A 13,494-nucleotide genomic window follows, 5' to 3' on the forward strand; every position below is an offset into this window, starting at 1 on the left:
GGTTTTACGGTATTGGCGGAAAAACTCGGTTTTACGGTTTTGGCAGAAAAACTGTGATTTTGCGGTTTTGTTGGAAAAACTCGATCTTACGGTTTTGGTGGAAATACATGATTTTACGGTTTTACCAATATAATTTGATTTGTGTTTATATAATAAAAATTAGTTAATTTTTTTTATTTGTTTTGTTTAATTTTTGTTAACAGAGTATAAAATTAAATCAATTAAAATTAAATTAATAACAGTTTAAATGGATGTAAATGGATTTAAATGGATACATGTAAATTTCCCGGGTTCTAAATAGATACCCCTAATAGACCTATTTTTAATTGTGTAAATGGGTATGAATTTTAAATGGAGTGGGTCTTAAATAGAGTGGGCGGGTTTTACTATTTCAACATTGATATATATACCTTTTGTTATTCTATTGTCCATCCTAGTTCACCTTGCAATAACCCATCTTTTCTTGCACCATTATATGGGTTTGTAAAAGGTAGAATATGTCAGAACTCTTATGTTTTGCGTTTATGGCTTCATAATGTGTTTTAATTAAATGGTTTGGACAATTAAATCTCTATCCTAGTGATGAACTTTTAAATTGTTATGTATCACGTTGATACATGTGCCTGACCTAAGAACATATGCTTCTTTGTATATGTATATATAACATAACTGCAAAAAAATCTTAGTTGATGCTTTTATATAAAATGGGAGCCGATCTTAAACAAAGAAAAGCCAAGTGAATTGTCATTTGTCAGTAGAAATCGCCGACAAAAGAAAATTGTCACAACTCCATCATCAGGAATACATCACATATTATAGACTATTTATTTTCTTTTAAAAAGAAAATGTAGTTTACTAAGGAGTTAGGAATGTGATTAATAGTGAGAATGAGAATCATTTACTACTCACAGCTCATCGAGACGATGAAGATTCCAATTATTAGAAGTGGGATAGAGACGCACATAAGCGGAGTTGAGTAGTGCATTTACCATATATATAACCAAAGTATTTTCACATGAAAGATAATGTATGTTTGCATTGATGATTAGCAGTACCTATCTCTCTATCTATATATACAAACACCCTATCATTCATCGTACACATAATCTCTTTCTTTCTCTCTCTATGACAAAAATGCCCAACATGACAACGCTCAACCAGCTGTTTGATCTGCCGGGGCAGATTTGCCATGTCCAGTGTGGTTTTTGCACCACTATTTTGCTGGTACACCTAATCTCTTCCCCCTCTCTTTACGTCTATATTGACGGTCATTCGATGAATATATATATACATGTTTTGCAGGTGAGTGTGCCGTTCACTAGCCTGTCAATGGTGGTGACTGTGAGATGTGGGCACTGCACAAGCCTTCTCTCTGTCAATTTGATGAAGGCTTCCTTCATTCCTCTCCATCTCCTCAGTTCTCTCTCTCATCTTGATGAGGTTCCCCAGACATATATATTATGCGTGTGATCTCTAACTACATAAAATTATATCTACATCGATTAATTCTTATTTTATATATGTGTAGACGGAAAAAGAGGAGGTTGCAGCGACAACAGATGGTGTGGAAGAAGAAACATGGAAGGTGAATCAGGAGAAGGAGAACAGTCCAACGACTTTGGTTACTTCTTCAGACAATGAAGATGAAGATAAAGATGTGTCTCGTGTTTACCAAGTTGTCAACAAACGTACGTTTGTGTTTATATATATTTTGTTTTTCTTCAGCTTTCATTAGTTTTAGTTTAATTAATTGATGATCTTTGAGTTTGAGTAGCACCTGAGAAACGACAACGAGCTCCTTCCGCTTACAATTGCTTCATCAAGTAAGAAATTGGTCCAAGAAACTATGTCCATTTATACAATTTACTTGTGTATGTACGTTTTCTCAAATATGTAAAATGGTTTCCTTTTGGGGGTTGAATTGGAGCAGGGAAGAGATCAAGAGGTTAAAGGCTCAGAATCCAGGCATGGCACACAAGGAAGCTTTCAGCTTAGCTGCCAAAAATGTACTTCAAGTTTACTTAAACTTAATCATTTAAGAGAAAACCCCTAATTTGTTTTTCATCTTTTAGTCAGCTAAATGGAGAGATCTAGCTGACATTTTTGTGATTTTAATTTATTTGATTTGGGATGGTGAAGTGGGCTCATTTCCCTCCAGTTCAAAACAAGAGAGCTGCCTCAGATCAATGTTTTTGCGAGGAAGACAACAATGTGCTACTATCATGCAATGCTCTGCAGGTAATTACTTCAGTTTTACAACTGTTGTTTGATTGTATATTGTTTCAAAATGAATAGTTATATACTTGACATATAAACCAGCATGTATGTTAGCAGACCAGAAAATGTTGTTTCCAAAGCAAACCAACTAAGCATTAACTAGATCTGAATAGCATCACTCTCAGTATAACTTTCAGAACCCTAGCTAGAATAATTATTAATATTTTAATTGATTATTAGAGTGAGAGTGTAATGAGAATCACTGATCCCCAACTACTACGATGTGTGAAATTTATGACGTAAACCCTTTCATAGTATTGAAGCTCACACTACACACAGTTCACTTTTATAGAAACCCATTCAACTAATTAAAGCATTCCAGCTGAATATATGTACATTTTTCAATTAATTTAACTTGAGTTAAATTTATTGTTGAAATTAATGTTTGGAATGCAGGACCATGAGGTGAGCAATAATGGTTTCCGAGAGAGAAAGGCTCAAAGGCATTCCATTTGGGGAAAATCTCCATTTGAGTAATAACAATTTGGCATTATGAAATGTGATCAGAGTGACTATTTTCTTCTAGGGTTTGATTTTGCTGCTTTAGGGTTTGTGGTATCGGGGAGAGAAGAGATGGTAAGAATCTGAAACGTACGTAGGATTTGGTTGTTCGAGGAGAGTCTTGGGAATGAGCGAGTTTATTCAGTATTTTCGTACTTCTTAACTTTGAACTTAATTTGAAGAGACAGTGACTCCATAGCTGAATCTTATTGTTGAATTCGTGACTACTTTTTTTTTTGAGTAAAATTCGTGACTACTTATGTTTTAACATTCCATGAAACACATTAGTAAAAATCTTTGGAGCTATAATCACTAAGATGCTTCTTGATTCACTTAATGCTTTAATTTGTATGATACTATCAGTCTACCATGGAGAAGAAAACAAGACGCATCCTAGTTCCTATTATTGTATCGTAATTATCAATTAAGCTTTCCAGAATTTATATATACAAATATTGATATAAACATCAAAAATCGCGAAACAAAAAGAAAAGACAAATTTCATGAGAAAATATGTTAGAATTACTAGCTTCATCATTGATAGCCTAATTCACATCCAAAAGCTATCTCATAAGTGGAAAATTGTCCATACACATATATGTTGTCCAAAGAACATTATATCCACGCCTTTCTCGAGATGTGAATGGAAAACGGTCCGACGGAAACAGTCCAATCCCAACATCTCGGACATACTACATCAAGATTGACCATTTTTATATAAATTATTATTGGGTTCACCTCCTAGGGTGAACTTTTAGGTTCACCAACCAATAGAAACTTGTCATTTTAGATTCAGTATCTTTTAATTAAGGAAACAAATAATTTGTCAAATTATATTATTTTTCAAAGTAAAATTTAAAAATAAATAAAATAGTATATAAAAACGAATTAAAGAAAAATCAATGTTGTCAACAAAACACTAACTCTAAACTCTAATACTAAACCCTAAACTCTAATACTAAACCCTAAACTCTAATACTAAACCCTAAACCCTTGGGTAAACCATAAACCCTTGGAAAAAACACTAAACATGTTGTCAACAAAACACTAAACCCTAAACTCTAATCCTAAACCCTAAACCCTTGGGTAAACCCTAAACCTTTGGGTAAACCCTAACCCTTGGAAAAACACTAAACATTTGGATAAATTCTAAACTATAAATCTTAAACACTAAATTCCAAATCTTATAAATAAATATTTTTAAAAATAATCTTTATTGAGAACTATTGTTATTTTTATTTAATTAGTCTTTTTTATTTATTTTAAAAGTATAATATAATTTGGCAAGTTATTTTTGTTTCCTTAATTAAAAGATACTAGATTTAAAATAACAACTTTCTATTGGTTGGTGAACCTAAAGGTTCACCCTATGGAGTGAACCCAAGAAAAAGTCTACATTGGTAGACAACTATTTCTATGAGAAATCATATGTTGGGCTTTCACCATAGGCCATGATACCAACCATATTAGATTCAGATTTATTATGGGTTTTCAACTTAAAACCAATTAATGATTACTAGATTAGTCATAACTTCTTATATATAATGATCCTTAGAATTCCCAATGTGAGATATAATATCCCCAATACCACTTCTCGAGATGATGACTCTTATCGGCCAAAATTCTCGGAACTTTAAAACAGTTATAATCGGTCGAGCGAGTTAATTACGATATTTATATCCGGCCGGGAAGGGTTAACTACGACCTATAAACCCGGTCGAGAAGGGTTAATATTAATTAAGGGTTTAGGGTATTTAGAATCTTGGCTCTGATACCATATTAGTGATAGACCTAACTCACACCCAAAACCTAACTCATGAGTGGAGGATTGCCCATACACATCTATATTATTAAAACTCAAGTACAAATTAAGTTTGTTTGGAAACATGAATAGCAGTTTAAAAAAACTATAATGTTGTTTGGAAACATAGATAACAATATATTAAAAATAAAAGTAATAGCTTTATGTTATTAATAAAAATTGGAAGTACACTATATTATGAAAAATATTTATTTGGATCCGCTTTAAAATATGGGTATACAAAAATGGACTAATATAATTTTCTAAAATATTTTTTTGTCTAAAATAATCATAAAAATAAAATTTAAACATTATATACATATTTCAAATCAAAATAATAATTTAAAGTTGATTTATATCAAAATTTAATTTAAAATATGCATATATTCAAAATTTTATATTTGCTAAAATATTTTCGAATAACTATTATTAAAAAAATGTTTTCGATATAAAAAAAGAAAAATACAATAAAAGCCCAATTTCATATACCAACTTAAATTATGGTTTTAATATTTCATAATAAGTTTTTAAAATATATTATATGTGATTATTTATATGATGGTACATATAAAATATTATTAATTAAATGATTACATATATGATGCCAAATATAAAATATGATTAAATATTTGATGACATATATGTGATATATAATAGTGACTAGGGATAGGCGTTCGAGTATCCATCGGGTTAGGTTTAGATCTGTTTGGATTTCGAGTTTTCGGGGTCAAAGATTTCAGCCATAGCCAGATATTTCTAAATTTCGGTTCAAATTCTATTTGGATCTTTGCGGGTTCGGTTCAGGTTCGGATAACCCATTTAAATTATTTTTCAAATTTTAAAATTCATTATATACTTTAAATTTCTCAAAATCTATAAATAAAATAATATATTACATATAAATTTGAATAACATATGCCAGAATACCTAAACTTAACATATAAATTGGTTTGGTTTAAATATTTTGATTGAAAATTAATAATTGTTTTAAGTATTTTGGTGTTTGGAGTATACTCTCACTATTTTAGATATTTATTTTTGACTATTTATATATATTTTCAAGTATTTAAACCAAGTTAAAAGTATTATATATATTCTTGATGTTTTTATATACATTAAATCTAAAAATAATTAATATATATATATATGAGTATATAGTTTTTTTTTTCTGATACATTTGGGTATCCAAAATATTTCGGTTCGGATCTAATTCGGTTTGGGTTCTCTAAATATCAATTTTTTTTTAATAATTTGGATATTTAATTAATTTCGGTTCGGATTTGGTACTACTCTTTCAGATTGGGATAGGTTCGGTTCTTCGGATTTGGATTTTTTATTCACCTTAATATTGGCATGAAAAAATAGCAACATATTTTTGAAAAATACTCATGGGTGAAATCTAGCATGATATTATATCAGTAACATACTAACATGTAACACTGAAGACATATGACAATAATTGTAGACTCGTGTAATATCAATTCAACACGCAATAGAAGGAGGATTCGAATGGGCACACCACTTGAACTTGCAAAGTAGATAAGGGCCATACAAGTACGAACCAAGATCCAAAATGGCCCAACACCACGCCAATAGCTGATGACAAACTCTACGTGTCTATCTTCTTCTTCACCATTCACCACTCCAGCAATATTTAATCCTTATAAGCTTTAATATTCTTCTTTTTCTTTCTCGTGTACAACTATGCCTATATACATGTGTTGTTGACACTAAATTTATATTACACTTCTATAAACACATCAGCAAAACTTAGTAAACTTACATTTTTCATTAAGGAACAAAAACTAGAAAAACTGTAAATGTTAACATTTAGAGAATATTATAATATATTTTACATTTTGTTATTAATAAACATTAACTAGAAAAACTTGAAATTTATAAGTTAATGGGGCTTTATTGATTGCTTGTCACACATACATCCTAAAGATTTTTCAAAAACACTCCAAAGACTTAAATATATATACTCCTAGAAAATATATCATTTTCTCTATATTTATTTCATCATTTCCCTTACTAATTTCTTCCCATTAGATTCTCTTGCTCAAATACATTTTTAAAAATTTTAATTATACAACTAAACTATTTAAGTATATTGATATAACTAGTGATTTTCCGGCGCTACGCGCCGGATTCGTATATTATACTTTTTATAAATTTATAAATTATTATATGGTCTTAACAAATAAAATATGTTAAATATGAAATAAAAATATATTAAAAATGATTTTTTCTGATTTTTTCTATAGTGGTTAGTGACCGTAGTGCATTACTTTGTTTGAAGTTGTTTAGTTCAAAGTGTAATAGCATAAGTGGTTGTTACTAATCAATTTAATAAAAATAGAATAAAAAACCGATAGTCATAACAAAATTAATTTAGTTGAAATTTAAACATAAAACAAAGTTGATGTTTTATATAGAGAACATACTTATAATATTAATTATTAAAATAACTATATATGAACTATAAACTTTTACTAATATATTTGGTTCAAATAATAGAAAGATGGAATACGTTTCAAATTTTATAAATTTTATAAAAAATAAGGGTGAAGTGTCAATTTTTGGTAAAATAATTGGTGAGTATCTAATATATATTTTTAAAATTACCATGTTGACTTTTAAAATATAGAGGTGCGAGTTGTATGTGTTACTTTGGTTTTAAGGTCTCTTAAAAAAATGTATCTTAAAATAAGAAACATGAAATTATTTTCTATATTAGTTTTGTTATAATGGAAGATTTTGTATGTGTTTATAACGAAATTCTTGTTTGTCCACCCTTATTTAGAATATCAATGAATCTTAATATGAATTTAAATATGTTTTTTATCTAAAAACTATAAATGGTTCCTAAACTCCTCTATTTAATGGACAACTTCTATTTTAACCGGAATTGAACAATTTCACCAAATCTTCCTAGTAAAAAGTCAATTTGTTAATTAGTAAATGAGATGGTAGCATCTATAACGATCATGAGAAAGACAATTTCTAACTATCTGTGACATTCCGGCTTGCTGACTTGTTGCATTTAGTAATGGTCTTGACAGTAAATGTTAGTGTGGTGTAAATGATTAATGGTGAGGGTGGTGTGTGGTTTACATCAATTTTAAATAATTTTAGCAACCAGGCAACGTTTTTAATTTTTTTTAGATTGGAAGTAATGATTCTTTTTTTAGTTAAGTTTTAAGAGTATATTATTCATGTTCACGGTTTTTAAAATGTAAACATGGATAGCATGCATCAGGGAAGTTATTGGTTTCCTTGCACAGTGTAACATGAAAAGATACCATAGAGTTTATGTGTCAATACCAATAGACTAAATGTTAGTCTTTTGGACTTGAATCGCCATCAATTACTAAACATTATTAGAGTAAGATGAGTGAAATTTCTAGATTGATTATATGACGGTTACGTCGATTGCGTTAAAGAAGGAGAATCGTAGAGGCTTCATTCTCCATCGTCAACATCAAATACAAAACTCCTATAAACCAGTGTTTTGACACCCGACCCAGGCATTGAACCGGATGATTTACGGGTCTCTGGATCATTGGGTCAACCGTGGGTGAACCGCGGTTTAGTAAATGAATTAGTTTTTATTATATAATAATATATTATCTATAAAAATAAATATATAAAAACTAAATTTAATGTTTTTAAATGTTTTCAAACATAAAAGTAATAGTTTGGATATGTATCTATTTTATGTTTAAATCTTTTTGAAAATACTTAACTTTAATTTCCATTTTTGTATTTTTATTTGACATACAAAATATTAAAAAGTAGATTAAAGTATTTAAAAATATGTAATATAAAAGTTATGAAATCTAAAAAAAGATCAAGACATAAACTAACACATAATCACAATTAACACCAAAACACATTAAATAAAGTTGAAAAAAATTTTAATTATTAAATGGAGAATGCCACATGGCATTTTTCCCCCAAGGAGATAAAAAAGCCAACTTTATTAGTATAGATAGATAATGTAAATTTTCATTTATAGAGAGACTAATAATGAAGTTCTAAAATCCAATTAATATTGAAAACTCATTAACTACATATTTCTTATTATGTTTCTATATTTATTTCAGCATTTCCCTTACTAATTTTCTTCCCATTAGATTCTCTTGCTCAAATACGTTTTAATTTTTAAATTTTAATTATACAAATAAACTATTTAAGTATATTGATATAGTAATGTAAATTTTCATTTATAGAGAGACTAATAATGTAGTTTTAAAATCCAATTAATATTGAAAAACTCATTAACTATATATTTCTTATTATGTTTCATATAATAACAAAATTGATCGAGCTGTGGTAAACATTGTTTGAAACATTATAACCCTAACCAATAATATTCTTAAGAGAGTACATGTAGAATATATTGTTATAATTAAGTTAGCAGTAGCAATGGCAAATTCTTCTCTTGCAAAAGCCACCTTTCTTGTTGTCGCAGCCTTTAAGGCACCAACTGTTGCAATGTGTATTGTTAGTACATACTCCAAACTTTGGGTGATCGTTGCAACACAATGAACCTCCTTTGTTGGAAGACCAAACTGAATCTTCTCTCACCACTTTTGTGGATTCAACACCTACAAAACAACACATATCCAGAATTTTGGTTTAGAATAGAAAATAGTTTGGAAGAACATCAGTTTATCACTGTTTTGATCTAAAGAACTCACCTGCAAGCAAAACGGAAAGAGCAATGAAAGCAAGGAAAACAAATCTCGAATTAGCCATTTCTATCTTTTAACTCTCTAAGGGTTTAGTATTATTGTTATGACTTGAAATGGAGATAGGCTATGTTTATATACATATATATATATATATATATATAATATATATATATAGGTCTTCACTTGTTTTCTAATAACATTATTAAGCATTATATGATACATTAAACGCAGAAACATTCGGTAACGTACTTTTACATATTGTAACGCACATCAGCAAAATTTGGTGATTAAAATTTCATTAAGTAACATTAACTAGAAAAAAAACTGGAAACGTTACATTTTTGGTGTATTTATTGAGTGCTTGCCTTTGCGAAGCATACAAACGTAAGTTTTTTTCTAAAACATTCCAAATACTGAAACTTTGTGATACATATATGCCTACTGGTATGCATATATCATTTTTGTATATGTTACGTGACCGAACAAAGTAAGTTCGTATCAGACACCCAAATATATCTTTGGGGGGGTTATTGGTTTAAGAATTCTAAAGGAGTTTAAAATTTTGAGAATCCACTATTATTGGTTTATAGATTTTAAAAGTCTTACTAAAATCTATTGTTATTGGTTTGATGACTTCTAAATTCCACTCAAATCCTTTGTTATCATAAAGTTTAGTTATTATAGATTTTACTATTCCATTAAATTTATTGTTATTGGAAGGTGGATTCCTTATATTTTTACTCATGAGACTAGACTTTGAAAATATCACATATACTCATAAGATTTCTGAAATTTGTGAAGTAAAAAAAAACATACACATATTGAATATTTATCTACGTAAACACACTACACCAAACTCAATAATGGTGAAGCAACCAAACTCACATGATCTGTAATTCATTATATTTTTTATAGTTTCATATTTGACAAAACAACTGTTTGATTTAATAACTCATACGATAACTAGAATAGTGTTTCGAAAAAATCACAAAAGTCAAAGAAAATAAGACTGATTATTATCACAAGAAAACCAATAAGAAGAGAAACTCACCAAACATAAGGAAAATGAGAAATGTGTATCATTATATCAATTGATGTTTATATATATATGGTTTTTCGAGATTTTATTTTTGGAAAATTTTAGAGAGATTGTATACATTGCCTTATAACTAGAAATATTTTGAAAAAATATATTATGCAAATTCATGATAATTTAATAAAATCTGTTGAAATCAATACAAAATATTTGATAGAAATTTGTTAACTCTACTTAACTTCTAAAAATCTGTCAACTTTAAAATCACTAAACTCCTTCCAAATTCTGATTCCAATAACCCCCTATTAATCTATTTGAAGTACAAATAGTATTTATCTCTTAGTTTTACACAATGCCACTGGAATTAATTCTACACATTGATTAATATTTAAAGAAAATTTCACGCAGGAGGCAAACCTCAAACCCTTTAACATTTGCTTGATCCAATAACTGCTTTTCAATATCTCTCAAACCATATAAATGACATTCAATTTTTGTTTGACCACAAACCAATCTCTGTATGAAATTGTTTAAATAATTTAGTAAACCTGCCAAAATCTAAATCAATTAACATTTCAAACCAGAACTATTCCATAACTTTAGTAATGTAATTGTTGAGAACTACTAAACCGGTTTACATATAGTACATGATTTAGATTCAATTTTAAAACCATTCATTTTTTTATAAAACACAAACCATGCGGTTTACTATATATTAGTTTTTAATAAACAGGATTTGAAAATATATTTTATTTTTTAGTTTTTCAAACGAAAAATCAACTATTATAGATTTTCTTACGATTTATCATTTATGTGAAGAAATTAACTAAAAATTCCTAAAATCATTGACTAATTACTAACTTAACATAATAAGCTCCTAAATCAAAGCTAACACATTAACAACAAAACAAGAGATATATAAGCTAATCACGATTTACTAGGATAACTACATTGCAAAATCTTAAGAATATTTGTAACCTTAAATTGTTTTTAATTGTTCAAAAATAAAACTGTGACTGATATATTCCTATCATTTACTATATCCTATTCCACAATTATGTTTAGATTTTTTGGTATACAGTGAATATCTCACCATAATAACTATATATACTCTTAACACTTCACACCTACTACATTTACATCCAGATCAAAAACATATAACTTATCATCTATAAGTTGATTATAAAATATTCTAATTCAGCTATAAATTATGCAATTATATAAATATAACGAGTTTAATCTTTTTAATGATTTTGATATCCGGATATCCTCGAAAGAAATCCGATTAGTGCCTAAATATAACATTAGCTTAACTTATTAAAAACATTAAAGTGGAGTTTTTCTCAAATAAAAATATAATCTGTACCCAAATATATTTGATCTTTAATAAAATGTAATTTTTCTTTAAATATTTTCTAAAACTAACTAAATAAACTGACATCATTTAATCTTAAATTACCGACATCTTAACTAGATGAACCCAAAATCATGACAATTCTCCACACAACAATAATAAAACTAATAATTTATTATTTTCCTAAATAACATTCAAATAAAATGAATGTTATTTATATTTCTGTCTAAATTAAGATCGGGTATTTATTTTGAATGCTTTTTGGTAACTTATTTTCATTATTTTATTTATATTCCTATTTAAATAATGTATTTATTTTTAAAAAATCTCAATATACAATTTGAACTTTATATTCAAATTTACATAACAATATTTATAATATAATAAAATAAAACCCACAAGTATATTTAAAACTCTAATGTTTTACACTTTAATGTTTAATTCACCAAATAAAATGAATCAAGGCAATAATAAAAGAAAAACACAATTTCATTGTTTATAAATGGAAGTTGAAAATACTGAACAAGACACACCAATGTCAGAACCTTAATAACATATGAATTTGTACCAAGAACATAACCAATTAAATTTATGGCATAGTCAAAAGTTAAGAAAATATATAATTATGAAGAAAAAAGTCTGCGCGGGCGCGCGAATCAGAAGCTAGTATATATTATCCAAGGAACACTATATCCACCTCCTTTTCGAGATGTGGGTGGGAAACAGTTCAACGGAAACAGTTCAAACCCAACATCTCAGACATACCACAGCAAGATGAATCATTTTTATAGGCTACATAGGTAGACAACTATTTATATTGAAAATCATCTGCTGGGCTTTACCATGGACTCTGATACCATATTAGATTCAGGTTTATTATTGACTTCTAACTTAAAACTAATTGGTGATTAGTGGATTGACCCTAACCCTTATATATTAGATAATCACCCTTAGAATTTCCGACCTGGAATATAATATCTCCAATACTATACATGGTTTTTAACTGGTAGTCAAGATTAATAACATTATCAATGAAAAGAATGGAAGTTATAAAAATTTTTTAAAAAACAGAGATTTCATTCCTTCTCATTCACAAATCTTTTTGATTATGAATGTCTTATAACTACATTTCATTTTCTTTCAAATATTCCACAAAGAATTATTGGAGTGAGATTTCTCTTATTTTATTTCACAAATAATTATGGAGTTTGAAGATGCCATCATTTTTTTCTTGATCAGTTTGAAGATGCCATCTTGAAACGATAAAAAAGCGAAGTCAAGTCTGACTTACAAATTTGGTATGATCAATGATGTATCCTCATGTTCCTACGGAAGGCCAACATTTAGACAATCATACAACCATTACCGGATACCCAATTGTATTTGAACTCGGTAGAAGCAGCAGCTTTTTAATATCATTTAAGCACCTGGACTGGATACACATTACGAAACTTTCGAACAATATAGATGGAAAATATACACTATAAACCTATAACTAGATTTTGACAGAAACACGGATATTTTCTTTTGATCATTTTTATAAAATACTAGGGTTTATAAAATACTAGGGTCGGTCCGCTACGCGCGGAATATGATATATCGTTTGTGATTATTATTTGTTGATGAATTTGTGTATGATATTATTGGTTTTCGTTAGTTTTTCCATATAGTTTATAGTATGTATGGGTAGAGTTCTTTTGCTCAAGAATTTTGGATAACAATTGAATGGTTAGATGTTAGCTTTTATATATATATATATATAGATATAGTTTGAGTTATTATTTGAATTACTGAGTTTGTTTTTTTTTTGTTTTTTCATGCTTCA

At 28.4% G+C, this 13,494-nt stretch overlaps 2 protein-coding genes across 2 annotated transcripts; one reads left to right on the forward strand and one right to left on the reverse strand.

The window, feature by feature from the left end:
* The first annotated feature begins 1,090 nt into the window (after nucleotides 1-1,090).
* On the forward strand, nucleotides 1,091-3,072 carry LOC108811047 (axial regulator YABBY 4). Its single transcript, XM_018583110.2, has 7 exons — nucleotides 1,091-1,224; nucleotides 1,303-1,440; nucleotides 1,529-1,688; nucleotides 1,775-1,823; nucleotides 1,931-2,006; nucleotides 2,140-2,238; nucleotides 2,674-3,072. The coding sequence occupies exons 1-7, from the start codon at nucleotides 1,126-1,128 to the stop codon at nucleotides 2,752-2,754; spliced, it is 702 nt and encodes a 233-aa protein (XP_018438612.1). The 5' UTR covers nucleotides 1,091-1,125; the 3' UTR covers nucleotides 2,755-3,072.
* A 5,926-nt stretch (nucleotides 3,073-8,998) lies between these two features.
* LOC130496646 (putative defensin-like protein 27) lies at nucleotides 8,999-9,343 on the reverse strand. The gene is made up of 2 exons (XM_056988889.1): nucleotides 9,286-9,343; nucleotides 8,999-9,174 (listed from the first exon to the last, which is right to left on the reverse strand). Exons 1-2 carry the CDS (start codon nucleotides 9,341-9,343, stop codon nucleotides 8,999-9,001), a joined length of 234 nt encoding a protein of 77 aa, XP_056844869.1.
* Nucleotides 9,344-13,494: the final 4,151 nt, after the last annotated feature.

Source organism: Raphanus sativus, chromosome 6 (assembly GCF_000801105.2).
Source record: "Raphanus sativus cultivar WK10039 chromosome 6, ASM80110v3, whole genome shotgun sequence".
NCBI lineage: Eukaryota > Viridiplantae > Streptophyta > Magnoliopsida > Brassicales > Brassicaceae > Raphanus > Raphanus sativus.

Coding starts and splice junctions, on each gene's coding strand:
- LOC108811047 (XM_018583110.2), top strand. CDS start 1,126: ATGACAAAAATGCCCAACATGACAACGCTCAACCAGCTGTTTGATCTG. Junction 1,225..1,302: donor TTTGCACCACTATTTTGCTG/GTACACCTAATC, acceptor CATGTTTTGCAG/GTGAGTGTGCCGTTCACTAG. Junction 1,824..1,930: donor GCTTACAATTGCTTCATCAA/GTAAGAAATTGG, acceptor GAATTGGAGCAG/GGAAGAGATCAAGAGGTTAA.
- LOC130496646 (XM_056988889.1), bottom strand. CDS start 9,343: ATGGCTAATTCGAGATTTGTTTTCCTTGCTTTCATTGCTCTTTCCGTT. Junction 9,175..9,285: donor TCTTTCCGTTTTGCTTGCAG/GTGAGTTCTTTA, acceptor AATCCACAAAAG/TGGTGAGAGAAGATTCAGTT.